Source organism: Pristiophorus japonicus, chromosome 9 (assembly GCF_044704955.1).
Source record: "Pristiophorus japonicus isolate sPriJap1 chromosome 9, sPriJap1.hap1, whole genome shotgun sequence".
Lineage (NCBI taxonomy): Eukaryota > Metazoa > Chordata > Chondrichthyes > Pristiophoridae > Pristiophorus > Pristiophorus japonicus.
The window spans coordinates 150,642,771-150,669,990 of record NC_091985.1 but is presented as its reverse complement, the minus strand read 5'-3'; the positions used below and the strand labels follow the sequence as shown (position 1 = coordinate 150,669,990).

General features: G+C 44.8%; 1 protein-coding gene across 1 annotated transcript in view; it reads left to right on the top strand.

Annotated features, from left to right (window-relative positions):
* Nucleotides 1–27,220, top strand: part of LOC139272718 (metabotropic glutamate receptor 1-like) — a 633,444-nt gene that overhangs the window by 40,207 nt on the left and 566,017 nt on the right. Inside the window, exon 2 of the mRNA XM_070888814.1 lies at nt 14,219–14,468. Within this exon, the coding sequence (XP_070744915.1) occupies nt 14,219–14,468 (250 nt within the window). The remainder of the gene's footprint in view (nt 1–14,218; nt 14,469–27,220) is intronic.

Here is a 27,220-nt window from a genome sequence, read left to right as displayed (position 1 = left end):
CTCACTATGTGACAGGGAGATTTAATGGCAGTGTTTAAAATTATTATGAAGGGTTTTGATGTAGTAAATGGGGAAAATAACTTTTTCCACTCGCAGGTGGGTTGGTTGCTTTGAAAACGGGAGATCAGCGGATTGAGGGCGCTAGTCATGATTTCTCACTTAGAGCGGGACCGCAAGAAGGCTGCCATCTTCCACTCTGGTGGGTCGGTAACCAGAGGACACAGATTTAAGATTATTCTCAAAAGAACCTGAGGGGAGATGAGGAGGACTTTTTAAAGTAGCAACTTGTTATGACATATAAACATAGAAAATAGGTGCAGGAGCAGGCCATTCGGCCCTTCGAGCCTGCACCACCATTCAATATGATTATGCTGATTATGCATTTCAGTACCCCATTCCTGCTTTCTCTCCATACCCTTTGATCCCTTTAGCCGTAAGGGCCACATCTAACTCCCTTTTGAATATATCTAAGGAACTGGCCTCAACTCTCTGTGGTAGAGAATTCCACATGCCCACAACTCTCTGAGTGAAGAGGTTTCCCCTCATCTCGGTCCTAAATGGCTTACCCCTTATCCTTAGACTGTGACCCCTGGTTCTGGACTTCACCAGCATCGGGAACATTCTTCCTGCCTCTAACCTGTCCAATCCCATCAGAATTTTATATGTTTCTATGACATCCCCTCTCATTCTTTTAAATTCCAGTGAATACAAGCCTAGTCAATCTAGTCTTTCTTCATATGTCAGTCCTGTCATCCCGGGAATCAGTCTGGTGAACCTTCGCTGCACTCCCTCAATAGCAAGAATGTCCTGAAACGCACTGCCTGACAAGGTGGTAGAAGCACATGCAATAGTATATTTCAAAAGGGAATTCAATGTATACTTGAAAATAAAAATTTGTAGCGAGAAGCGGGGAAGTGGGACTAATTAGAGAGCTCTTTCAAAGAGCCAGCAGAGGCACAATGGACCAAATGGCCCCCTTCTGTGCTGCATCATTCTATTATTCTGCATTGCTGCTTGGAAGAGGGCGGAGAATCCAACATAAAAATTCTGTACAATCTCAGCACAATTTTGCCCCTCAAACAGTGCACAACTAGTGAAGTTGATTAATTCAGCATCGGGCTTTACAAGTTCAAGTGATGGGTAATTGTCAGGCTTCAACATATAGGGGCCAAAATTGGTGAAGGCCCCCGCCCACCCAAGTGCCGCCCAAAGGACCGCCGATGGCCGCCGAGGTGCCTGACGGTACTCTGGGCAGGGTCAAGGGCGGCGGGTGGCAAAAGAGCGACTTACGCCATCAATCTGGGCAGCAGCCGGTAGGAGCTCCCAATCTCATTGGCAGAGGCACTTGCCACCCAAGTGCACTGAGGATGGAGTCGGGCCCATGGAGGGTCGAAGACCCGAAAAGGAAAATCATTAAAAAAAAACATCGGAACACCTTCAGGGGACCCCATCCAGGTAAGTCGCTGCAAAGAAAAATTTTTAAAAATGTTTACTAACCTTTTTTTTCAGCTCTTCATGCTCACCATCGGGGATAGAACAGCCTCCAGCCAGCGGTCCTTCCCCATTCTGGCGCCGACTCCCGCCCGCACCAATATTGCAACTCGGAGGGCGAGAGGCGAGTTGCACCACTCGGCTGTCCACCGACGTCAGCGGGCGGTTCCCGGCGGTTCTCCCCTCCCGCCCGCTCCACACCAAATCGAAACTGGCACTGGCGCAACTTCAAGAGGAATGTCGGCGGCAATGGGCAGCAGTGGGTGGCAATGGGCAGCAGTGGGTGGCAGTGGGTGGCAGTCGGCAGCAGTCGGCAGCAGTGGGTGGCAATCGGCAGCAGTGGCTGGCAATGGGCGGCAGTTGGCGGCCGTGGGTGGCAGTTGGCGGCCCTGGATGGCAGTGGGTGGCAGTCGGCAGCAGTGGGTGGCAATGGGCAGCTGTGGGTGGCAGTGGGTGGCAGTCAGCGGCCCTGGGTGGCAGTGGGCAGCAGTGGGCGGCAGTGTGTGGCAGTGGGTGGTAAGGCCATCAATTTCAGGCCCATAATCTTCCCCGTGAGCTACAAATTCAGTTGTGCACACTGATTTAATGCAATTTAGATTCATTTAAAACTCAAACATTTCGACAGCTACTGCCTAATGAACAGGCATTTCTCATGTGGGTGTCTAACATTTATTTTTACACTATCAATTATCTTCTATTTAAATGAAAACTCAATTTGAACTAATTCTGGTATGTCAGTTGTCCTGTAATTGAATCCCCAGTATTTAATTGATCTATATAACATATTAAAAATCTTAAATCAGTCTGCACTTCTAGTCAACTTGTGCCGTTATAAACTTCTATGTTCACATTCATAATGAAACGATGTAAATGTATAATGCTGTAATTACACACTTCTACCAGTGGAGGCATTGTCGAGCCCCCCATGGTAAAAGAGTGGAATTACAGTGTGATTAATTTACATTGGCTATCCATTATTGGTGTGGACATAGGAATTTAAAATGCAAATAATATATAAGAATAGAATGTATGACTTTAAAATCAGAACTTTTTAAAATTCGTTTTTGGGATGTGGTGTCGCTGACAAGGCCAGCATTGATTGCCCATCCCTCGTTGCCCTTGAGAAGGTGGTGATGGGCCTTCTTCTTGAACCGTTGCAGTCCGTATGGTGAAGGTACTCCCACAGACTGAATTTCATCTGCATAGCATGGTCCAATCCCCTACTCCTTAACCCCACTTCACCTGTAGTCTACACATTTTGTGATATCTTTCTGCGATTTGGCCACTGGCAATGCCAAATGTATTGCCTATTACTGGTTGCCCTGAGAAGGTGGTGGTGGGCGCTTCTTGAACTGCTGCAGTCCTTGCACTAATAATGCTCACATCTTCACGCGGGGGAGGGCTTTCCTGGATTTTGACCCAGAGATCATGAAAGAATGCCGATTATGTGTCCAAGTCAGGATGTTGTGTGACTCAGAGGTAATGATGTTCCTACACTGTTGCTGCTCTTGTCCTTCTCACTGGTCGAGGTTGTGGGGTTGGGATGTGCTGTTGAAATAACCTTTGTGAGTTACTGCAGTGCATCCTGTAGATAATAAATACTGCAGACATTGGCTGCCAATGATAGAGGGAATGGATATCTAGTTCGGTGACAGGGGCCCTGACTAAGCAAATGGCTCTTCCCTTGAGCTTCTTGAGTTGCAGTCGCACCCATCCAGGCGAATGATGAGTATTCCATTACAATCATAACTTGAGCCTTGCAGATGGTGAAGAGGTTTCAAGAAGTCAGGAAGTGAAGCATTTGTTGCAGATACCCATCCTCTGCCTTGTTCTTGTAGCCACAGTGTTGACGTGGCTGGCCTAGTTAAGCCTCTGGTAATTTGTGACCCCCAAGATGTTGATGGTGGTGAAACTTGGTGATGGGGATACTGTTGAAGGTCAGGGGAGATGGTTTAGCCTTGTTGGAGATGGTTATTGTCTGGTATTTGTCTGCCTAGGCATAGATGGGCTTGGCACGACACGTTTAAAGATGGGAATGTTAATAGAGCATTAGTTGCTCAGTTGTCCATCACCATTCTTTACTGGATGTGGTAAAATTACAGAACTTTGCTCTGATCCATAGGTTGTAAGGATTGCTTATTTCTGTCTATAACTTGCTGCTACTGGTGTTTAGCACATAAGAAACCCTGTGCTTTAACATTACAGGTTAGTGCTTACTCTAAGGCAGTAGACACCCCCCTGGGTGGTCACTGGACAGAACACATTGCCTGCCTTTTACAGAACCCACCTGATTTTCATACTGTAAAGTGCAGGAGATCTACCCCGCCAGATTACACCCCACCCATTGTCCAACACACCCGCCTCCCTCCCCAGGCAGTAAAGACATAAATCTATACTGTGGTAACAGATCACATGACGGTAGTGAGGTGCTTCAACCTCATAAATGAATTAAAGATGGGGTGCCTGAATTCCGACAGCATCTCAGCACAAAATATTAACCTGTCTTTTCTCTTTTTAGACCCTGTTGGACAGCCGACATATTTGCTGTATTTTCTGTTTTTATTTTCGATTTCCAATGCACACAGATTTCCTTTAAAACATTTTCATCAGTCATTACTAAAACCGACCGGCTCCATCCATTAGATGGGTAGATCATTATGTTCTGAAATGTTGGTTAATAACGTACATAATACTGATCTTCCAAGATGCTATTGATTCAGGAATTGTCTCCTTGGATTGGAAAATTGCCAGTGACACTCCATTATTTAAGAAGGGTAGGAGAGATAAACGAGGAAATAATAAGCCTTTTAGTTTAATTTCAGTTGTGGGGACGTTACTAGAAACTGTTATTAGGAATAGAGTGACTGAGCATTTGGACAACTATGAGCTGATCAGAGAGAGCCAGCATGGATTGTAAAGGGTAAATCAGGGCTAATGAACCTAGCTGCATTTTTTGAGGAAGTAACAAACGTGCCAGATAAGGGAGTGTCTATGGATGTTATTTATATGGACTTCCAGAAGACATTCAACAAGGTTCCACAAAACAGACTGTTAACACAAATGAGAGTACGTGGAAATGGAGGCAACCTATTGGCTTGGGTAGGGAATTGGTTCGGAGGTAGGAGACGGAGAGTAGGGATTATGGGTATGTACTCCGAGTACAAGAAACAAAAAGGAGTAGCATGCAGGTGCAGCAAGTACTTAAGAAGGCAAGTGGAATGTTGGTGTTTATTTCTAGACAGTTGGAGTACAGGAGCAAGGAAGTCTTGCTACAATTACACAGGGCTCTGGTGAGACCACATCTTTGGTCTCCTTATTTAAGGAAGGATATACTTGCCTTGGAGGCAGTGCAACGGAGGTTCACTAGATTGATTCCTGGGATGAGAGGGTTGTCCTATGAGGAGAGATTGAGTAGATTGGGCCTATACTCCCTGGAGTTTAGAAGAATGAGAGGTGATCTAATTGAAATATATAAAATTCTGAGGGGGATTGACAGGGTAGATGTTGAGAGGTTGTTTCCTCTGGCTGGAGAGTCTAGAGCTAGGGGGCATAGTCTCAGGTTAAGGGGTCAGCATTTTAAGACTGAGATAAGGAGGAATTTCTTCACTCAGAGGGTTGTGAATTTTTGGAATTCTCTACCCCAAAGTGCTGTGGATGCTGAATCGTTGCGTATATCCGGCTCTGGAAGGAAAAGTGTTCTGCAAAAGACCAGAGCTCAGGACTCGTTGTCAGAAGAGCAGCTGTGCACTCAGTTAGATTTGATAATGTCCGAGAAAAGCAACTCATCTTTACTGTCCACAACATACACGACAGAACTGATGGATGCTGTATCATTAAATTGGCACCAGATTGATAAGGACATACAACGTTGTGATCAAAATTACTGGTATTTTACCACAATCAACCTCGAAAGATTAAAGACTGTAATGTGACTGATGATTGGTGAACCTTGATAGATAGATTTTTGGACCCCAGAGGAATCAAGGGCTATGGGGATTGGGTGGGAAAGTGGAGTTGAGGTAGAAGATCAGCCATGATCTCATTAAATGGCGGAGCAGGCTCAAAAGGCTGTATGGCCTTCTCCTGCTCCTAATTCTTATGTTCTTATATACTCAAATTAGCAGGATATGACTAGTGGTGTCCCCCAGGGATCTGTACTGCGGCCTCAGCTTTTCATTATATTTATAAATAAATGAGATGAAGGAATAGAGAGCTGTATATCAAAATTTGCAGATGACGCTAAATTAAGTGGCACAGTAAATTGTGTGTTGACAGCAGAAAGTTGCAAAGGGACATTGATAGATTAAATGAATGGAGAAAACTGTGGTGGATGGATTTGAATGTGGGAAAGTACGAGGTCATCCACTTTGGACCTAAGAAAGATAAATCAGAGTATTTCTAAGTGGAGAGAAGCTTGGAACTGTGGACGAGCAGAGATTTAGGGGTCCAAGTACAGAAATCACTAAAAGACAGGTACTAAAGATAAATAATAAGACTAATGGAATGTTGGCCTTTATCTCAAGGTTGCTGGAATACAAAGGGGAGGAAGTTATGTTACAGCTATATAAAGCTCTGGTAAGACCCTGTTTCGAATACTGCATTCAGTTCTAGGCATCACAGCTCAGGACGCTATATTGGCTTTGGAAGGGGTGTAGTGCAGATTCACCAGAAAAATACCTGGGTTCAAATGGTTAATTTATGAGGACAGGTTGCATAAACTTTTATTCCCTTGCATGTAGAAGATTAATGGGGTGATGTAATTGAGATTTTTAAGATGATTAAAGGAGTTGATAGTGTAAATTGAAATTATTTCCTATTGTGGGGTGTCCAGCACAGGTGGGGAGGGGGGGGGGGTGGCATAACCTTAAAATTAGAGGTAAGTCATTTAGGGGTAATCTCAAGAAGCACTTCTTCACACAAAAGATAGCATAAATCTGAAACTCTGTCCCCCAAAAAGCTGTCGAGGCTGGCTCCATTGAAAATTTAAAGACTGAGATCGATAGATCTTTGTTATGCAAGGTTGTTAAGGGTTACGGAACTAAGGTGAGTAGGTGCAGTGAAGATACAGATTAACTATAATCTAATTGAGTGGCGGAACAGCCTCGAGAGGCTGAATGGCTCCTCCTGATCCTCTGTTCCTATGTTCCTGTAAAGACAGATTTTCATTTCATGTTCAGACTCAGGTTTACTGAATCTATCCATCAGTGATTAGCTTTGATAAATCATCACCCGCAGTCTACTACAACTTCCTTCATGGTTTATAAATTGTAATTGGATTGTGCACAAAAGACTAAAGGAGAGGCTAATTTGCTTGTGCGCGTGTGTATCTGTGATTATTACTTCCCTTTTCCTCGAATATGAAATTGAAACTGAATTACGTCGTTACACAGGAGTGCTGCATTCTCCTTATATCAGAATTGTTCAGCAGAGCCGAAGGAGCTACATGACGAGTGGGGTATGTCAAATCACAATCCTTCCTCCACTGAGGCATGTGTTTGAATCACAACAGCAGGTAATATGAGGGTACTTTGCCCATTGAAATTCGTAAATCAATTGAATGTGGCCATATGAACGCTGTCGCAAATGTGCACAAATCTACAGTACAAATCAGCCCAGATTGAGAATGCCAACTGGTATTTCAGAATATCAGCCTCGCAATGCCTGTTGCTGATACTCACAGCCTACGTATCCCATTATTTTCTCTTTCTATTTTAGCGGAGGTATTTACCAATTTAAAATAATAAATGGTTGAAGAACTGCTGTTAGAATTTTGGGCCACTTCTAATCTCTTTACCCGTGGTTATTTCAGGGCAAATCCCAACACAACGAGTCAACGAAGGGATATCGATAGACTAAGTGAGTGGGCAGTAAGGTGGCAGATGGAGTATAATGTAGGTAAATGTGAGGTTATTCACTTTGGTAAGAAGAATAGAAAAACAGAATATTTTTTAAATGGTGAGAAACTTTTAAATGTTGGTGTTCAGAGAGATTTGGGTTTCCTTGTGCAAGACACACAGAAAGCTAGCATGCAATAAAGAAGGCAAATGGCATGTTGGCCTTTATTGCAAGGGTTTGGAGTATAAGGGTTAGTGGGGGGGGGGGGGGGGGCGAAATTGCCCCTCCCGATAAGGCCTCTGGTCGCCGGAAAGCGGCGAAACATAGAAACATAGAAATTAGGTGCAGGAGTAGGCCATTCGGCCCTTCGAGCCTGCACCACCATTCAATAAAATCATGGCTGATCCATTCAACCTCAATATCCCTTTCCTGCTTTCTCTCCATACCCCTTGATCCCTTTGGCCGTAAGGACCATATCTAACTCCCTTTTGAATATATTTAATGAACTGGCCTCAACAACTTTCTGCGGTAGAGAATTCCACAGGTTAACCACTCTCTGAGTGAAGAAGTTTCTCCTCATCTCGGTCCTAAATGGCTTACCCTTTATTCTTAGATTGTGACCTCTGGTTCTGGAACTCCCCAGCAATGGGAACATTCTTCCTGCCTCTAACCTGTCCAATCCCGTCAGAATTGTATATGGTTCTATGAGATCCCCTCTCATTCTTCTAAACTCCAGTGGATACAAGCCTAGTTGATCCAGTCTCTCCTCATGTCAGTCCTGCCATCCCGGGAATCAATCTGGAGAACCTTCACTGTACTCCCTCAATAGCAAGAACGTCCTTCCTCAGATTAGGAGACCAAAACGGAACACAATATTCCAGGTGAAGACTCACCAAGGCACTGCACAACTGCAGTAAGGCCTCCCTGCTCCTGTACTCAAATCCTCTAGCTATGAAGGCCAACATACCATTTGCCTTCTTCACCGCCTGCTGTACTTGCATGCCAAACTTCAATGACTGATGTACCATGACACCCAGGTCTCGTTGCACCTCCCCTTTTCCTAATCTGTCACCATTCAGATAATATCCTGTCTTCCTGTTTTTGCCATCAAAGTGGATAACCTCACATTTATCCACATTATACTGCATCTGCCATGCAATAGCCCACTCACCTAACCTGTCCAAGCCACCCTGCAGCCTCACAGCTCACACCGCCAACCAGCTTAGTGTCATCTGCAAACTTGGAGATATTACATTCAATTCCTTCATCTAAATCATTAATGTATATTGTAAATAGCTGGGGTCCCAGCACTGAGCCCTGCGGCACTCCACTAGTCACTGCCTGCCATCCTGAAAAGGACCCGGTTATCCCGACTCTCTGCTGCCTGTCTGTCAACCAGTTCTCTATCCACGTCAATACATTACCCCCAATACCATATGCTTTAATTTTGCACAATAATCTCTTGTGTGGGACCTTGTCAAAAGCCTTCTGAAAGTCCAAATACACCACATCCACTGGTTCTCCCTTGTCCACTCCACTAGTTACATCCCCAAAAAATTCCAGAAAATTTGTCAAGCATGATTTCCCTTTCATAAATCCATGCTGCCTTGGACTGAACCTGTCACAGCTTTCCAAATGCGCTGCTATTACATCTTTAATAATTGATTCCAACATTTTCCCCACCAACGATGTCAGGCTAACTGGTCTATAATTCCCTGTTTTCTCTCCCTCCTTTTTTAAAAAGTGGTGTTACATTAGCTACCCTCCAGTCCATAGGAACTGATCCAGAGTCAATAGAATGTTGGAAAATGACCACTAATGCATCCACTATTCCTAGGACTATTTCCTTAAGTACTCTGGGATGCAGCCTATCAGGCCCTGGGGATTTATCGGCCTTCAATCCCATCAATTTCCTTAACACAATTTCCTGACTAATAAGGATTTCCTTCAGTTCCTCCTTTTCGCTAGACCCTCGAACCCCTAGTATTTCCGGAAGGTTATTTGTGTCTTCCTTCATGAAGACAGACCCAAAGTATTTGTTGAACTGGTCTGCCATTTCTTTGTCATGGCACGGAATGGCCGCCGAGTCTCCGCGAAAGGCCCGCCATTTTTTAAATTGCTCTTCCTCAGGGTCGGAGCGGTGTCTGGGACGGCTCCGCACCTTTTCCCGCCGCGGTTTGCACAGGCCGACCCCTTACTGACCGGTGGCAAACCCTTTTCGAAATCGCCCCGCGGGAAATATCCATTTTACAGAATTGCCCCGCGGGAGTGGCACTGCTGCCGGCCGGTGCCCCCGACAGCTTTTTGTGTCGGTGCACTTCTTATTGGTCTGTGGCACGGCCGCCATTAAAAGGAAGGGGGCGCTGCCGGCGACGCCATTTTGTTTTTTATTGTCGGCCGACTGCCAGGTCGGCCCAACAATTATGCCCCCACCCCCCCCCGGGTTCGGCCAGGCTACCCCTCTTGGGTGCCAGGCTGCTGGCCCGACCGAAACCCTCCCTGGTAGCCCAGTGAACCTATCTGAAAAATATGCGAGTTTGCAGCGTCTCTCCCCTTTAACTGAAGGGGAGTGATGTGCTGCGACATGCTGTCATCAGCGACGCGCTGACTGGTCGGGGCAGGTGACCCACTGCAAGGGCACTTCTGCCCCTCAGCTACCACAACATCTGCCCCGACCGGAAAAGAACTACAAAATTACGAATATCGACGCCATCTCCGCCGCAAGACAAACTTAAAAAAATGGAGGGTGCGCCCCATTTCGGGCGGTGGGTAATTTTGACCTCAGGAAGACTTGTTACAATTGTACAGGACCTTGGTGAGACCACACCTCAGTATTGTGCACAGTTTTGGTCTTATCTAAGGATGTATATACTTGACTTGGAGGCAGTGCAACGTGGGTTCACTAGATTGATTCCTGGGATGAGAGGCTTGTCCTATGAGGAGAGATTGAGTAAATTAGGCCTATACTCTCTGGAGTTTAGAAGAATGAGAGGTGATCTCATTGAAACATTTAAGATTCTGAAGGGGATTGACAGGGTAGATGCTGAGAGGTTGTTTCCCCTGGCTGGAGCATATAGAACTAGGGGGCACAGTCTCAGGATAAGGGGTCGGCCATTTAGGACTGAGATGAGGAGAAACGTCTTCACTCAGAGGGTTGTGAATCTTTGAAATTCTCTGCCCCAGAGGGCTGTGGATGTTGAGTCTTATATTCAAGGCTGAGATAGATAGATTTTTGGACTCTGAGGAAATTAAGAGATAAGGAGATCATGCGGGAAAGTGGAGTTGAGGTCGATGATCAGCCATTTTATGGCCTACTCCTGTCCCTATTTCTTATGTTCTTATGTTAACCTGAGGTGAGTCCAACTTCTCATTTCTTCAAGAGTATCTAACCTTGCTTGAGATTTAGGTAAGCTGTTGGTAAAGCAAACCCTGTCTGGTAATTGATTTTAATTACTGGATTTATCTTGGACTTCCATAAGCTGTTCCAGTCTTCAAAAGCAATGGACTGCATCTTAAGTTTAAAATTAGTTCATTTAGTTTACTGAAAATAAACAAGCTCTTGAGTAGCAGTGATAAAATTCAATTACATATTTACAGTTGGATTCATTCCAACTAACTTGTCAAATAGACAAAATACTAATATTATAACTCTAAGAATTAAGCTGACTCTTTGTAAATAACTTTTAAATAATCCTTTCTTTAAGGAATTTCAAACTGGAATTCCCTCCCTGAATCTCTTCACCTCCATGTCCACCTCACTTCTTTGACCAAGCATTTGGCACCCATCCTAATATCCCTTTCTTTGGCTCGGCATCTATTTTTGTCTGATTACACCTCTGTGAAGTGCCTGGAAATATTTTTCTACATTAAATGCTCTGTGTGAATGCTGATGCTTCCCTGAGATTTTAAATCGTCTTTTTCCATTGGATTTCTTAACTGCTTCCTCTTCTAATTTCCAACTGCCCCATTCCAAGTCATAGGAACATAAGAAATAGGGGCAGGAGTAGGCCATACGGCCCCTCGAGCCTGCTCCGCCATTTATTAAGATCATGGCTAATCATCTACCTCAACTCCATTTTCCCTCCAGATCCCTTGATTCCCCTAGACTCCAAAAATCTATCTATCTCAGCCTTAACTATACTCAGAGACTCAGCATCTCAGCATTAGGAGCAGTGGCCAAATGCTTGGCTAAAGAAATGAGGTGGAGATAGAGGTGAAGAGATTCAGGGAGGGAATTCCAGTTTGAAATTCCTTAAGGAAAGGATTATTTAAAAGTAATTTACAAAGAGTCAGCTTAATTCTTAGAATTGTAATATTAGTATTTTGTCTATTTGACAAGTTAGTTGGAATGAATCCAACTGTAAACATGTAAGTGAATTTTATCACTGCTATTCAAGAGCTTGTTTATTTTCAGTAAATTTAATTAACTAATTTTAAACTTAAACTGCAGTCCATTGCTTTTGAAGACTGGAACAGCTTATGGAGGTCCAAGATAAATCCAGTAATTAAAATCAATTACCAGGCAGGGTTTGCTTTACCAACAGCTTACCTAAATCTCAAGCAAGGTTAGATATTCTTAAAGAAATGGGAAGTTGGAATTTGCCTCAGGTTAACATAAGAACATGAGCAGGAGTAGGCCATATGGTCCCTCAAGCCGTCAATAAGATCACGGCTGATCATCGACCTCAACTCCACTTTCCTGCCTGATCTCCATATCCCTTGATTCCCCGAGAGTCCAAAAATCTATCTATCTCAGCCTTGAATATAAGACTCAGCATCCACAGCCCTCTGGGGCAGAGAATTCCAAAGATTCACAACTCTCTGAGTGAAGAATTTCTGCCCTTCTCGGTGTTAAATGACCCACCCCTTATCCTGAGACTGTGCCCCCTAGCTCTAGACACTCCTCGGTCAAGGAGAATCAAATCATTTTTACATCATGTAGCGAGTTACTGGCACTTCCTGGACTTTGAATATTCTAGCTCTCAGTTTTATAAGGAATTGTCAGTCATGTACCAACACAACCAATCACACAGCACTGTTCAATGTTCGAATTGTTTCTCTCCTCAGCCTAATGGGCTAGATTTTATCCAACAAGTTTTGTCAGCGCACTGACCTCAAGCGTGCCGACTTTGCGTGCTGGAAACGTTCGCCAGCAAAAACCTGCCCCATCCTGGCCGCTGCGTGCAGTCCCTGGAGTCCTGGCGTGGCGTCGATGTTGAAGTGGGGGACGGAAGCCAAAACGCTGCCAGCACCTTCGCGCATGCGCAGTGGTGCCAGCCCCGACGTGCGTGCATGCGCAATAGACAGGCGATAGAAAGAAAACTTGGCTCCAACAGCTGCAACTTCCCTCCCCTATCCCAGGCCGAATGGTCTCACACACAGGCTGGCCCGCTGCCTTATCCGTGCAGACCTTCTCAGGTGGCTCGGCGGGCTCTCTCTCCCCACGCCCCCCCACCACACCCCCCGCAATTAAACACTCAGCAGCTCCAGCAGCTGCAACTTCACCGGTATGTCTTCCCTCCCCTATCCCAGGCCGAGTGGCCTCACACACAGGCTGGCTGGCTGCCTTTCCTGGGCAGACTTTAAAGATAAGGTAGGATTTACTTCTTTTTTTATTGTATTTTATTGGTTTGAGCTTTTCCTTAATATTTGCTGCTTGTATATTCAGGTCCTCTCCAGTTCCCTTCCCTCCCCTATCCTTGCCCTAATGTCTGTTGAATGTGCGCTACTTTTTCTTAACTGCCCGCAAGGTTTATCAGAGCTGGCCACATACGCTAACCTAAGTGGATCTGGAGTACTTTTTTGCTGGCCAAAGTGGCATAAATGGCCAAAACTGACTTAAGTGTCTGGGGACGCCCCCTTTTGAAAAAAAAACTGACCTAATAAAAATCATACCTAACTGACTTACTCTGGAGCAAATTTTTTGAGGAAAATGGCATTTTCTAACTTATGCCAGAAAAAACAACTTACTCCAAAAAAATTGATGCAACTCATAGCCAAAATTAGGCCCAATGAAACGTTACGGATTGTATCAAGTTAAGTTTGGTGCAGGAATCTGAACTGTAGACTGCTTATGTAATCTGACTGGATTTAACCAAAAAAGACAAAAGTAATGAATTTTTGTCACAACTGCCATCAACTAGTGCACAAAGCAATGTTTTTACAAACATATGAAGCGTTCACAACATTCATTTCTAGGATATAACAATGTGATGAATCAGTGTTTAGTCACTAGATATTAATGGGCCAAAATTGCTCTTCGCCCCAAACAGGCCGCACTTAGCGATTAAGTTGTTGATTTACTGCCCCAGTCGATGGGACGGTGATTGCAGCAATTTTGCTCTCTTTTACAATTTCAAAGTGTTGGGGCGGTGTTTCGGGCGGCAGTGGGGCAGAAGTGGGTCAGGAGCGGAATGGAATGCGGGCGGTGTCATGAGCGCCACGCTGAACTTCAGAGTCGGCCAACAATTAAAATAAAAGGCGGCCATGGTGGTGTACCCTCCCCTTTAAGGGCGGGTGCACCACCCAGACGGGAAAAGCTGTCGGGGGCACCAACCGGCTGTGGCTCTGCTCCCGCGGGGTCATTTCCCTCGTGGGCGGAAAGGGGTCGCCACCGGGCGGTAAGGAGTCGGCGCGTGACCGATGGGGTGGGAACACGGGCAGGGCGGTAACCTTCTCCACCAGATAAAGTAACGAGGGCAATGTCCCGATTGTCGACCACTCCGCCCTGACTGAGCGGTAACCCCTTTCCGCCCGTATCTTTAAATTCCTTTCTGAGTTGAACATCCACCATTGAGCCACAACTGACACTGTGTACAGTGGTGATACCATGACACCACATCATCATAGTCCAGATTAACTCTTCATCAAAAGTGTCTCATCTGTGTTTTAGGAAACTACGGAGAGAGTGGGATGGAGGCTTTCAAGGAGTTAGCTGCACAGGAGGGACTATGCATTGCGCACTCAGGTAAAATCTACAGCAACGCTGGGGAAAAAACCTTTGACAGACTGCTGAGAAAATTAAGGGAAAGGCTGCCTAAGGCGAGAGTTGTGGTCTGCTTCTGTGAGGGGATGACAGTGAGAGGCCTGCTTATAGCAATGAGAAGACTTGGGGTACAGGGAGAGTTTCTACTGATTGGCAGGTAAGCAGATTGTTTTATATGCTTCTGGTATCATTGTGTTATGCTATTATATATCCCTTTAGTCTTATTGTGTGATGGAGCTACTGTATCCCCTTAGTATCACAGTGTGACGGTGCTACTATATATCTGCTCAGTATTACTATGTAATGATTCAATTAAATATCCCCTTAGTATTATTGTTTCACTGTGCTGCTATATCCCCCTAGCATTACTGTGTGATGGTGCTACTAAATATTCCCTTAATATTACTGTGTGATGGTGTTACTAAATATTCCCTTAATATTACTGTGTGATGGTGCTACTAAATATTCCCTTAATATTACTGTGTGATGGTGCTACTAAATATTCCCTTAATATTACTGTGTGATGGTGCTACTAAATATTCCCTTAATATTACTGTGTGATGGTGCTACTAAATATTCCCTTAATATTACTGTGTGGTGATGCTACTAAATATTCCCTTAATATTACTGTGTGGTGGTGCTAGTAAATATTCCCTTAATATTACTGTGTGATGGTGCTACTAAATATTCCCTTAATATTACTGTGATGGTGCTACTAAATATTCCCTTAATATTACTGTGTGGTGGTGCTAGTAAATATTCCCTTAATATTACTGTGTGATGGTGCTACTAAATATTCCCTTAATATTACTGTGTGATGGTGCTACTAAATATTCCCTTAATATTACTGTGTGATGGTGCTACTAAATATTCCCTTAATATTACTGTGTGATGGTGCTACTAAATATCCCCTTAATATTACTGTGTGGTGATGCTACTAAATATTCCCTTAATATTACTGTGTGGTGGTGCTAGTAAATATTCCCTTAATATTACTGTGTGATGGTGCTACTAAATATTCCCTTAATATTACTGTGATGGTGCTACTAAATATTCCCTTAATATTACTGTGTGGTGGTGCTAGTAAATATTCCCTTAATATTACTGTGTGATGGTGCTACTAAATATTCCCTTAATATTACTGTGTGATGGTGCTAGTAAATATTCCCTTAATATTACTGTGATGGTGCTACTAAATATTCCCTTAATATTACTGTGATGATGCTACTAAATACTCCCTTAGTGTAATAGTGTAGATTTTAAAAGCCACTATCGGTGACATGAGGTGAGCTCAGGAATTCAAGGCTGAGATCAGATATTACATCAGTGACTACATTTCACAAGTACTTCTTTGGCTGTGAAGTGTTTTGGGACATCCCCAAGTCGTGCTATATAAATGCATCTTTTTTCTTTTTTGTCTTTCATTAATTCCCTGCCTTTACTCCCATTGTGAGAAGCTCTGCCCCAGGCACATTAATTTGTTAATATTGCCCATATAACGGAGAGCTGGGAGCGAGTATTAAGAGCAAAACTTCACTGAAGCTGATCTCCTGAAGATGGGCCTAGCCATTGCAAACAGTTACTCGATACCAAAAGTTGCAGGGTGATAATTGGGCCTGCTGATTCACAAAATGTGCAATAAGGGAACAATTCTGCAGCTGGAAAGCAAGATCACAAGGATTTGGTGCTGTGTTATAGTTGTTTATTTTAACAACAAATTCAGAAGTGGATGATAGCTTGATTTGGAACAGCTATATCTGAATCCAGAGGTATTTCAGCAGTACAATAAGCTACCCATTTTGTATTGCAAGTATTGTACCCTCCTTTAAATTCAGGACCTGAACTCTTCCCAGTATCCCGTCCTCACTGCCCACAAGCACCGGGCGTAGCTCAGTCAGACACATGCCTAATCTGCTTCTTAATCTGACATTCAATGGCTATTTGCCTAGAGTTTGTTTGATTTTTAATATGGTTTGTTCCTCATGTGTGTGCGTGTGTGTGTTTTCCCCTCCTTTCGGTTGTGTATACTAGTTATTTTCATTGAATTATCTGCCTTATAACTTGGAACCAGAAGCTAGCAGGTTAAGAATTCCAGAGTTGCTCTTGCAGAGCAGGTTTTCTGCAACGACACTTGGGGGGGCACTTTTGGAAATCATGACTGCGTCCACCTCACGATTTTCCTCCCAAGGGGTTCCTGGTGGGTGAAGCACTCATTGCATTTGCTGCTGTGGAATTATCTGAATGCAACTTCTATTGAAGATTGAGGAGACATTGATTTCTGAGGCGGAGGGTCAGATTTCAACTGCTTTAGGATTGGTCTTCAGCCATTGGCTCCCATATCGCTGGTCTCTTAAAGATAGAATTAAGGTATTTCTTCAGACTGAGAGCGTGAAGGCCTGTGATTTACTTGTTATACTCAATTACCATCAGAATCTCTGAGGCCTGTAAATGTTCCACTCCAGTGGCAGCACCTATGTTTTAATGAAGTGATTATTTACAGTTTTCGTGTCCGTCTGCGCTTGTGCGCACTCGGACCCTCCCACTTTTGAACATGCGCGCTGGCTCTGAGGTCCACCCGCAGTACCCCATGGTGCAGTGTGATGTTGGCCCACAATTTGTGCAGCTCCGTGGATCAAGGCCCTGGAGAAGCTTGGATCGAAAGGGGAGAGATGGGGGATCAGAGGGAGAGAGAGAGAGAGAGAGAAAGAGACGGGGGAGATCGGAGGGAGAGAGAGAGGGAGAGAGAGAGAGAGAGAGAGACAGGGGAGATCGGAGGGGGAGAGAGAGGGAGAGAGACGGGAGAGATTGGAGGGAGCAAGAGAGAGAGAGAGATGGGGGAGATCGGAGGGGTAGGGGATTCTATTGAAGGGGAATAGATAGACATTTCTGCAGCCGCAATCGAGACTCCAGGATGGTATGTTGCCTCCCTGGTGCAAGGATCAAGGATGTCTTGGAGCAGCTGCAGGACATGTTGGAGGGGGAGGGTGAACAGCCAGTTGTCGTGGTGCACATAGGTACCAACGATATAGGTAAAAAATGGGATGAGGTCCGACAAGCTGAATTTAGGGAGTTAGGAGTTAAATTAAAAGTAGGACCTCAAAGGTAGTAATCTTAGGATTGCTACCAGTGCCACATGCTAGTCAGAGTAGGAATCGCAGGATAGCTCAGGTGAATACATGGCTTGAGGAGTGGCGAAGAAGGGAGGGATTCAAATTCCTGGGACATTGGAACTGGTTCTGGGGGAGGTTGGGTCCAGTACAAAAGGGACAGTCTGCACCTGGGCAAGACCAGAACCATAGTCCTAGGGAGAGTGTTTGCTAGTGCTGTTTGGGGTGGGTTTAAACTAATATGGCAGGGGGATGGGAACCTATGCAGGGAGACAGAGGGAAGTAGAATGGGAGCAGAAGCAAAAGAAGAAAGAAGAAAAGTAAAAGTGGAGGGCAGAGAAACCCAAGGCAAAACTCAAAAAGGGCCACATTACAGCAACATTCTAAAGGGGGAAAGAGTGTTAAAAAGACAAGCCTGAAGGCTCTGTGCCTCGATGCGAGGAGTATTTGTAATAAGGTGGATGAATTACCTGCACAGGCAGCAATTAATGAATATGATATAATAGGCATCACAGAGACATGGCTCCAGGGTGACCAAGGCTAGGAACTCAACATCCAGGGGTATTCAACATTCAGGAAGGATAGACAGAAAAGAAAAGGAGGTGGGGTGGCATTGCTGGTTAAAGAGGAAATTAACGCAATAGTAAGGAAGGACATTAGCTTGGATGATGTGGAATCTGTATGGGTAGAACTGCGGAATACCAAAGGGCAGAAAACACTAGTGGGCGTTGTGTACAGACCACAAAACAGTAGTAGTGAGGTTGCGGACAGCATCAAACAAGAAATTAGGAATGCATGCAATAAAGGTACAGCAGTAATCATGGACGACTTTAATCGACATATTGATTGGGCTAACCAAACTGGTAGCAATACGGTGGAGGAGGCTTCCCTGGAGTGGATTAGGGATGGTTTTCTAAACCAATATGTCGAGGAACCAACTAGAGGGCTAGCCATCCTCGACTGGGTGATGTGTAATGAGAAAGGACTAATTAGCAATCTTGTTGTGCGAGGCCCCTTGGGGAAGAGTGACCATAATATGGTAGAATTCTTTGTTAAGATGGAGAGTGACACAGTTAATTCAGAGACTAGGGTCCTGAACTAATGGAAAGGTAACTTTGATGGTACAAGACGTGAATTGTCTAGAATAGACTGGCGAATGATACTTAGAGGGTTGACGGTGGATAGGCAATAGCAAACGTTTAACGATCACATGGATGAACTTCAACAATTGTACATCCCTGTCTGGAGTAAAAATAAAATGGGGAAGGTGGCTCAACTGTGGCTAACAAGGGAAATTAAGGATAGTGTGAAATCCAAGGAAGAGGCATATAAATTGACCAGAAAAAGCAGCAAACCTGAGGATTGGGAGAAATTTAGAATTCAGCAGAGGAGGGCAAAGGGTTTAATTAAGAGGGGGAAAATAGAGTATGAGAGGAAGCTTGCCAGGAACATAAAAACTGACTGCAAAAGCTTCTGTAGATATGTGAAGAGAAAAAGATTAGTGAAGACAAACATAGGTCCCTTGCAGTCAGATTCAGGTGAATTTATATTGGGGAACAAAGAAATGGCAGACCAGTTGAACAAATACTTTGGTTCTGTCTTCACGAAGGAAGAAACAGATAACCTTTCGGAAATACTAGAGGACCGAGGGTCTAGCGAGAATGAGGAACTGAAGGAAATCCTTATTAGTCAGGAAATTGTGTTAAGGAAATTGATGGGATTGAAGGCCGATAAATCCCCAGGGCCTGATAGGCTGCATCCCAGAGTACTTAAGGAAGTGGCCCTAGAAATAGTGGATGCATTGGTGATCATTTTCCAACAGTCTCTCGACTCTGGATCAGTTCCTATGGACTGGAGGGTAGCTAATGTAACACCACTTTTTAAAAAAGGAGGGAGAGAAAACAGGGAATTATAGACTAGTTAGCCTGACATCAGTAGTGGGGAAAATGTTGGAATCAGTTATTAAAGATGTAATAGCAGCCCATTTGGAAATCAGTGACGGGATCGGTCCAAGTCAGCATGGATTTATGAAAGGGAAATCATGCTTGACAAATCTTCTGGAATTTTTTGAGGATGTAACTAGTAGAGTGGACAAGGGAGAACCAGTGGATGTGGTGTATTTGTATTTTCAAAAGGCTTTTGACAAGGTCCCACACAAGAGATTGGTGTGCAAAATTAAAACACATGGTATTGAGGGTAATGTACTGATGTGGATAGAGAACTGGTTGGCAGACAGGAAGCAGAGAGTCGGGATAAACGGGTCCTTTTCAGAATGACAGGAAGTGACCAGTGGGGTGCCGCAGGGCTCAGTGCTGGGACCCCAGCTATTTACAATATACATCAATGATTTAGATGAAGGAATTGAATGTAATATCTCCAAGTTTGCAGATGACACTAAACTGGGTGGCGGTGTGAGCTGTGAGGAGGATGCTAAGAGGCTGAAGGGTGACTTGGACAGGTTAGGTGAGTGGGCAAATGCATGGCAGATGCAGTATAATGTGGATAAATGTGAGGTTATCCAATTTGGGGGCAAAAACACAAAGGCAGAATATTATTTAAATGGCGGCAGATTAGAAAAAGGGGAGGTGCAGCAAGACCTGGGTGTCATGGTACATCAGTCATTGAAAGTTGGCATGCAGGTACAGCAGGCGGTGAAGAAGGCAAATGGTATGTTGGCCTTCATAGCTAGGGGATTTGAGTATAGGAGCAGGGAGGTCTTACTGCAGTTGTACAGGGCCTTGGTGAGGCCTCACCTGGAATATTGTGTTCAGTTTTGGTCTCCTAATCTGAGGAAGGACATTCTTGCTATTGAGGGTATGCAGCGAAGGTTCACCAGACTGATTCCCGGGATGGCAGGACTGACATATGAGGAGAGACTGGATCGATTGGGTCTGTATTCACTGGAGTTTAGAAGGATGAGAGGGGATCTCATAGAAACATATAAAATTCTGATGGGACTGGACAGGTTAGATGCAGGAAGAATGTTCCCGATGTTGGGGAAGTCCATAACCAAAGGACACAGTCTAAGGATAAGGGGTAAGCCTTTTAGGACTGAGATGAGGAAAAACTTCTTCACTCAGAGTTGTTAACCTGTGGAATTCCCTACCGCAGAGAGTTGTTGATGTCAGTTCATTGGATATATTCAAGAGGGAGTTAGATATGGCCCTTATGGCTAAAGGGATCAAGGGGTATGGAGAGAAAGCAGGAAAGGGGTACTGAGGTGAATGATCAGCCATGATCTTATTGAATGGTGGTGCAGGCTCGAAGGGCCGAATGGCCTACTCCTGCACCTATTTTTTATGTTTCTATGTTTCTATGTTTCACCCACCCCGCCCCCCCATTCTGACAGCAGCTATTACAGACAAAATCCCTTCAATAAGTTAGAGGACACTGCTAGCTTTTAAAGGTTTCTGATGCAACAAAATTTGGTGCCCTGAGGAAAATGTACCTCCTGAACAATATAGAACAGTGATTTACTGCCACAGTACCATGAAGTACATCAATTCTATTGTTATAAAGCTCCCCTGCCAGCACGGCCAATAAATAATGATATTTAAAATGCATGAGCTGCATCAGCGTTGCCAGCGAATTATACAAATTTATTACAAATGGAAGCGAGCTGGTTAAATGGCTGACAGGTTATGGCTCGTGAACATGAAATAACTTTAGAACGGTGACCTAGGAATTCAATGAAGCTGTGCCCCTTTTACAGATGTAAAACAGACACAAAAGCATCCAGAAAGGCGGGCAGCTTGCGCTCAAGTTCTGAGCCAGAAGTGCACCATCCACCATATTGGTATAGGCATCAAAAGAGTCATCCGGGGTCTGCGCCTGAAAAGAGCATTAGGTCCCACGCCAGCTGAGTTCAGAAAATCAAGTTGTAAATGCGGCCTAACCAGCAGTTAACAGATCCACTACAGGCCACCATGCAAAAAGATCGGATTTTTCAAATATACTTACCTGAGCTCCTACCCGGCTCCACTCCATCTCCAAAGATGGGTGCCAGCTTCCACATGGCCCACTCCCAATAGAAACATAGAAACATAGAAAATAGAAAATAGGTGCAGGAGTAGGCCATTCGGCCCTTCGAGCCTGCACCACCATTCAATATGATCATGGCTGATCATGCAACTTCAGTACCCCATTCCTGCTTTCTCTCCATACCCCTTGAGCTGTAAGAGCCACATCTAACTCTCTTTTGAATATATCTAATGAACTGGCCTCAACAACTTTCTGTGGTAGAGAATTCCACAGGTTCACAATTCTCTGAGTGAAGCAATTTCTCCTCATCTCGGTCCTAAATGGCTTACCCCTTATTCTTAGACTGTGACCCCTGGTTCTGGAATTCCCCAACATCGGGAACATTCTTCCTGCATCGAGCCTGTCCAATCCCGTCAGAATTTTATATGTTTCTCTGACATCCCCTCTCATTCTTCTAAATTCCAGTGAATATAAGCCTCGTGGATACAGTCTTTCTTCATATGTCAGTCCTGCCATCCCGGGAATCAGTCTGGTGAACCTTCACTGCACTCCCTCAATAGCAAGAATGTCCCTCCTCAGATTAGGAGACCAAAACTGTACACAATATTCAAGGTGTGGCCTCACCAAGGCCCTGTACAATTGCAGTAAGACCTCCCTGCTCCTATACTCAATTCCTCTCGCTATGAAGACCAACATGCCATTTGCCGCCTGCTGTACCTGTATGCCAACTTTCACTGACTGATGTACCATGACACCCAGGTCTCGTTGCACCTTCCCTTTTCCTAATCTGTCACCATTCAGATAATATTCTGCCTTCCTGTTTTTGCCACCAAAGTGGAAAACCTCACATTTATCGACATTATACTGCATCTGCCAAGTATTTGCCCATTCACCAACCAGTCCAAGTCATCCTACAGCCTTTTAGCATCCTCCTCACAGCTCACACTGCCACCCAGTTTAGTGTCATCTGCAAACTTGGAGATATTACACTCAATTCCTTTGTCTAAATCATTAATGTATATTGTAAATAGCTGGGGTCCCAGCACTGAACCTTGCGGTACTCCACTAGTCACTGACTGCCATTCTGAAAAGGACCCGTTTATTCCAAATCTTTGCTTCCTGTCTGCCAACCAGTTCTCTATCCACGTCAATACATTATCCTCAATACCATGTGCTTTAATTTTGCACACTAATCTCTTGTGTGGGACCTTGTCAAAAGCCTTTTGGAAGTCCAAATATACCACATCCAATGGTTCTCCCTTGTCCACTCTACTCGTTACATCTTCAAAAAATTCCAGAAGATTTGCCAAGCATGGTTTCCCTTTCATAAATTCATGCTGACTTGGACCAATTCTGTCACTGCATTCAAAATGGGCTGCTATTACATCTTTAATAATTTTTTCCAACATTTTCCCCACTACCGATGTGAGGCTAACCGGTCTATAGTTCCCTGTTTTCTCTCTCCCTCCTTTTATAAAAAATGGGGTCATATTGGCTACCCTCCAATCCATAGGAACTGATCCAGAGTGTCATCATAGGCAGTCCCTTGAAACGAGGATGACTTGCTTCTACGCCAAAAAAGGATGAGTTCACAGGTGTTTCAATGAAGGACCTAATATTCCAGGTAACGAACTACATCCTGAATGGTGGAAGATGCCTGTGCGTGGATTTTTTTTAATGTATGGTGACCGTTGCACACCAGCTACCACACGGGCTTGACAGAACTAGATATTGGTCCTGTGGCAAGGGTTATCCAAGACGACTGGAGACCTGCTCTGCTGCATAGACCTGATGAGCACACATATCATAGTGTGGGCTGGCCCGTGCTGCCCCTGGGCCCCTGGCCCTGAACTCACACCTCTCCTGGGCCCCGATCACGTCCAGAGTCTATAGAATGTTGGAAACCCTTCTGTTATGTCTTTAGATGCTCTGATAATGACTCCACGAGGCAATGTGTTGTACTTGAACTGTAGTGACCTTAGTCCTTTATTGATAACTCCAGAGTGAAGATCATATCTGGTGGCCTGCCTTTTATACTAGGCCAGGCACACCTGTACAGGTAACCTACAAGTCTCCCACTGCTGTGCCTTCTGGTGGCATACCTTGTGATAGTACAAACAGTAGCCATGTAGGATACATGACACCTTCCCTCACCCGATCACTGGCAGCTTGCCTCTCCTGGTCGACCCTACACTCCTGATCGCTTCCCTACCACCTCTGCTACTAGCACCTACCTGAGGGCCACTGTGAGTGATGCAGGGGCCCTGGAATTGCAGTCGTCTTCACCGGCGAGCTACCTGTGGGTTATGCCTAGCAGGTGTCCACATGTAAACCAGGCCCGAGGCCCAATATCCGTTCTGGTGCAGTGATCATTCCCTGAGCGCGGTTCACACCAGCAAGCCGATACAAACCAAATTCTAAGGCAAGAACTCAAATATTGAAGCATGAGAGCTAAGCCAATTAGAATCATAGAATCAGGCAGCACTGCAGGAGGCCATTCAGCCCATCGTGCCTGTGCCACCTCTTTGAAAGAGTTATCCAATTAGGCCCACTGCCCTAATTGGATAGCTCTTTCCCCATAGCGCTGCATATTTTTCTTTTTAAAGTATATATCCAATTCCCTTTTGGAGGTTACTATTGAATCTGCTTTCACCATCCTTTCAGGCAGTGCATTCCAGATCATTACACCTGGCTGCATAAAAGAATGTCTCCTCTCTGGTTCTTTTGCCACTGATCATCTGGTTACCGACCATCCCGCCACTGGAAACAGTTTCTCCCTATCTACTCTAACAAAACCCTTCATAATTTTGAACACCTTTATTAAATCTCCCCTTAACCTTCTGTGCTATAAGGAGAACAATCCCAGCTTCCCCAGTCTCTCCACATAACTCAAGTTCCTCATCCCTGGTACCATTGTAGAGAATCTCTTCTGCACCCTCTCTAAGGCCTTGGCCTCCTACGTAAAGTGTGGTGCCCAGATATGACACAGTATTCCAGTGATTTATAAAGGTTTACCATAACTTAGATATCTGTCACTCGGGCTGGAGGGTGAATTATGGCATCAAAAATCCTTAATTTCTTCAGAACATTTTTGGTACGAAACAAGTATTTCACTTAAAGTGCCTTTGTCATATTGTTTACAGGCATTCCGTGGCATTCAAAAGTTTATCAGTGATTGTTATTATGATTTCAGTAACTGTGCTTCGATATATCAGATGGTTATATTAAAATGCTTCTATTAAAATGTCAGCTTGGCCCTGAGTCAGCACTCTATCCTCTGAGACAGAAGCCTCCATCTACAACTTCAGTTCATCTTTGCTGATAGATGTGTGGTGCTGAGGGAGTTCTCCATTGGTTATCTGATGAGCTATTAAACTAAGGCCTACGAATGTCTGTTCAGGTAGATATCGCATGGCACTACTTGAAGAGCAGAGATGTGTCCTAAACAACTGATTAACTGGTTATTATTTAATCTGCTGTCTGCGGGAACTTGCCAGACATGGAGATTTGTTGCCCCTGGCTGTGTGCTGCATAATTTTACCCTGCGGAAGGTCTTCCAGGGAAAATTCCTGATGAGACGGGTGAGTCATGAGTGGGATCATGGCATCTGTTCAAGCAGCAGCTGCAGGAGGAAGAGGCTGAGGAGAGAAAGAATGAAAGAAAAATGTAGAAAGGGGGAGAAATTGAGTATCGTCCCGGTTGGGGCGTTAACTTTTAAAAGTTTGAAAAATTTAATGGATTCAAACTTAAAAATAAAATCAGTGTTTGTGCCCCAGGAAGGAAGTGAAGCGTTAAATCAAGTACTCCTCTTCCTCCTTGGAGTGCAAGAGGCAGCAGGCGGGGCAGTGAGTGGAGCACCGTTGTACACTGGACCGTGTAATGCTGCCATGTTTAAAGGCTCCTTCCCTCCATTAAAGGGAAGGGCCATCGCTGCAGGCTCGGCAAAAGATGACCTACCTGGACCCCGATGGCAACCGTGATCCGGCCTGATCAGTCTGATGTACCGGGCTGATCGATCACGGGCAGGATCCAGGTAAAAAATTGGAAACAGACATTTGAAATTTTTTTTTACTTACCTCGACCTCCTCACCTTTAAGCATTGCCCCCGAAGCGGCCGGCCTCCCGATGGACGCCTCCTGCAGTTGCCGGTGTTTTCGCCTGGCGTTGCTGCAGGGGGCGGAACGCACACCGATAGCGTAACGCTCTCCGGGCGAAGGAAATCGGGGTGCAATGCTGTACATTTGTTGCTAAACTCCCGCCGAATTTAGTGGGAGTCGATTTTCGCCCCCCCCCACCCCGGAGGGGCTAACGGGACGTGCGAAGGAGTCCAATTTCTCCCCAAAGACTTGCATTTATATAGCGCCTTTCACGATCTCAGGATGTCCCAAACAATTTTGCAGCCATTTAAGTATTTTTGAAGTGTTGCGATGTAGGAAACGTGGCAGCCAATTTATGCACAGAAAGCTCCCACAAACTGTCATTACACTTCTAAAGCACTTTGGGAGGTTGTGAAAAGTTCTATATAAATGCAAGTCTTTCTTTCCTTTCTGTAGAGTCAATCGATTTGTGATGCCAAAGTTTAGTTGCACATGATAAACAGATTCCACCAATCCTATAAATGAATGCAACAAATGGAAACACTTCAAAATTGATGAATGTGTCACAGTGGTTATGAATTCACAAACATGGTGGACAACTTCCTTACCTCACCTTGCAAACTCTTGAATCACACAGAAGAAAGATTTGAATTTACAAAACGCTTTTGTCTGACCGCTAGAGGTCCTGATGTGCTTTACAGCCAATTAAGTACTTTTTGAAGTGGAGTGTTGTCACTGGTGTAATGTAGGAAGCATGGCAGCCAACTCGCACACAGCAAGAGTCCATTTGATAACAGCCACATAATCTTTTTTTAGTGATGTTGGTTGAGGAATAAGTATTGGCCGCTATGTGCCTCTGCCTGTAGTGCAAACAACCATTCATCCCATATTGTGCAGATCCGGGTGGTGGACTCCTTCGTATTCCGCCCCCAGATTTTGCCGAATATTTGCGCACAGACACAAGTGCCTCACGCTGGCGATTCCGCCCAGACGCGAATCTGTGTCTGTAAGTGGGCCCTGTGATGTCTGGATCCCAAGGTGCTGCAGTAGAGGCGGGGACCATGTCAGAGGTCCAAACGGCAAGTTCCTAGCATTGAGGACCCGACACCACTTGCTGCTCCACCCTCACACCTCCTTCTCACCCTTCACTATCTGCATCCTTGGTGGGGTGGGGCTTCGTGCAGCTGTGCTGCTGTTTGGCAGGCACTGATTGTCACGCAAACTGCTGGTTTTCCTCCGAGGCCCCTACTGTGCCTTAACCGTGCCTGTCTATTCATGTCAAACAGAAGTGAGAAGAATGCCTTCCAAGTAACCAGATTCAAGCACAACTTCCACTCTGTGATTAGTGGTGTTGGCTGAGGGGTGAGCTAATATAGGTCTTTAAAACTTTGCAGGGCTTCGATAGTGTAGATGTAGAGAAGATGTTTCCATTTGCGGGGGTGTCCAGAACTAGGGGCCATAAATACAAGGTAGTTGCTAATAAGTCCAATAAGCAATTCAGGAGTAACTACTTTACCCAGAGAGTGGTGAGAATGTGGAACATGGAGTGGATGAGGCAACTTTAAAAAAAAATGTGTTCACAGGATGTGGGCAGCACTGGGGAGGCCAGCATTTATTGCCCATCCCTAATTGCCCACAAGGAGGTGGTGGTGAGCCACCTTTTTGAACTGCAGAGAGCTGTTAAGAGTCAACCTAATTGTTGTGGGGTCTGGAGTCACATATTG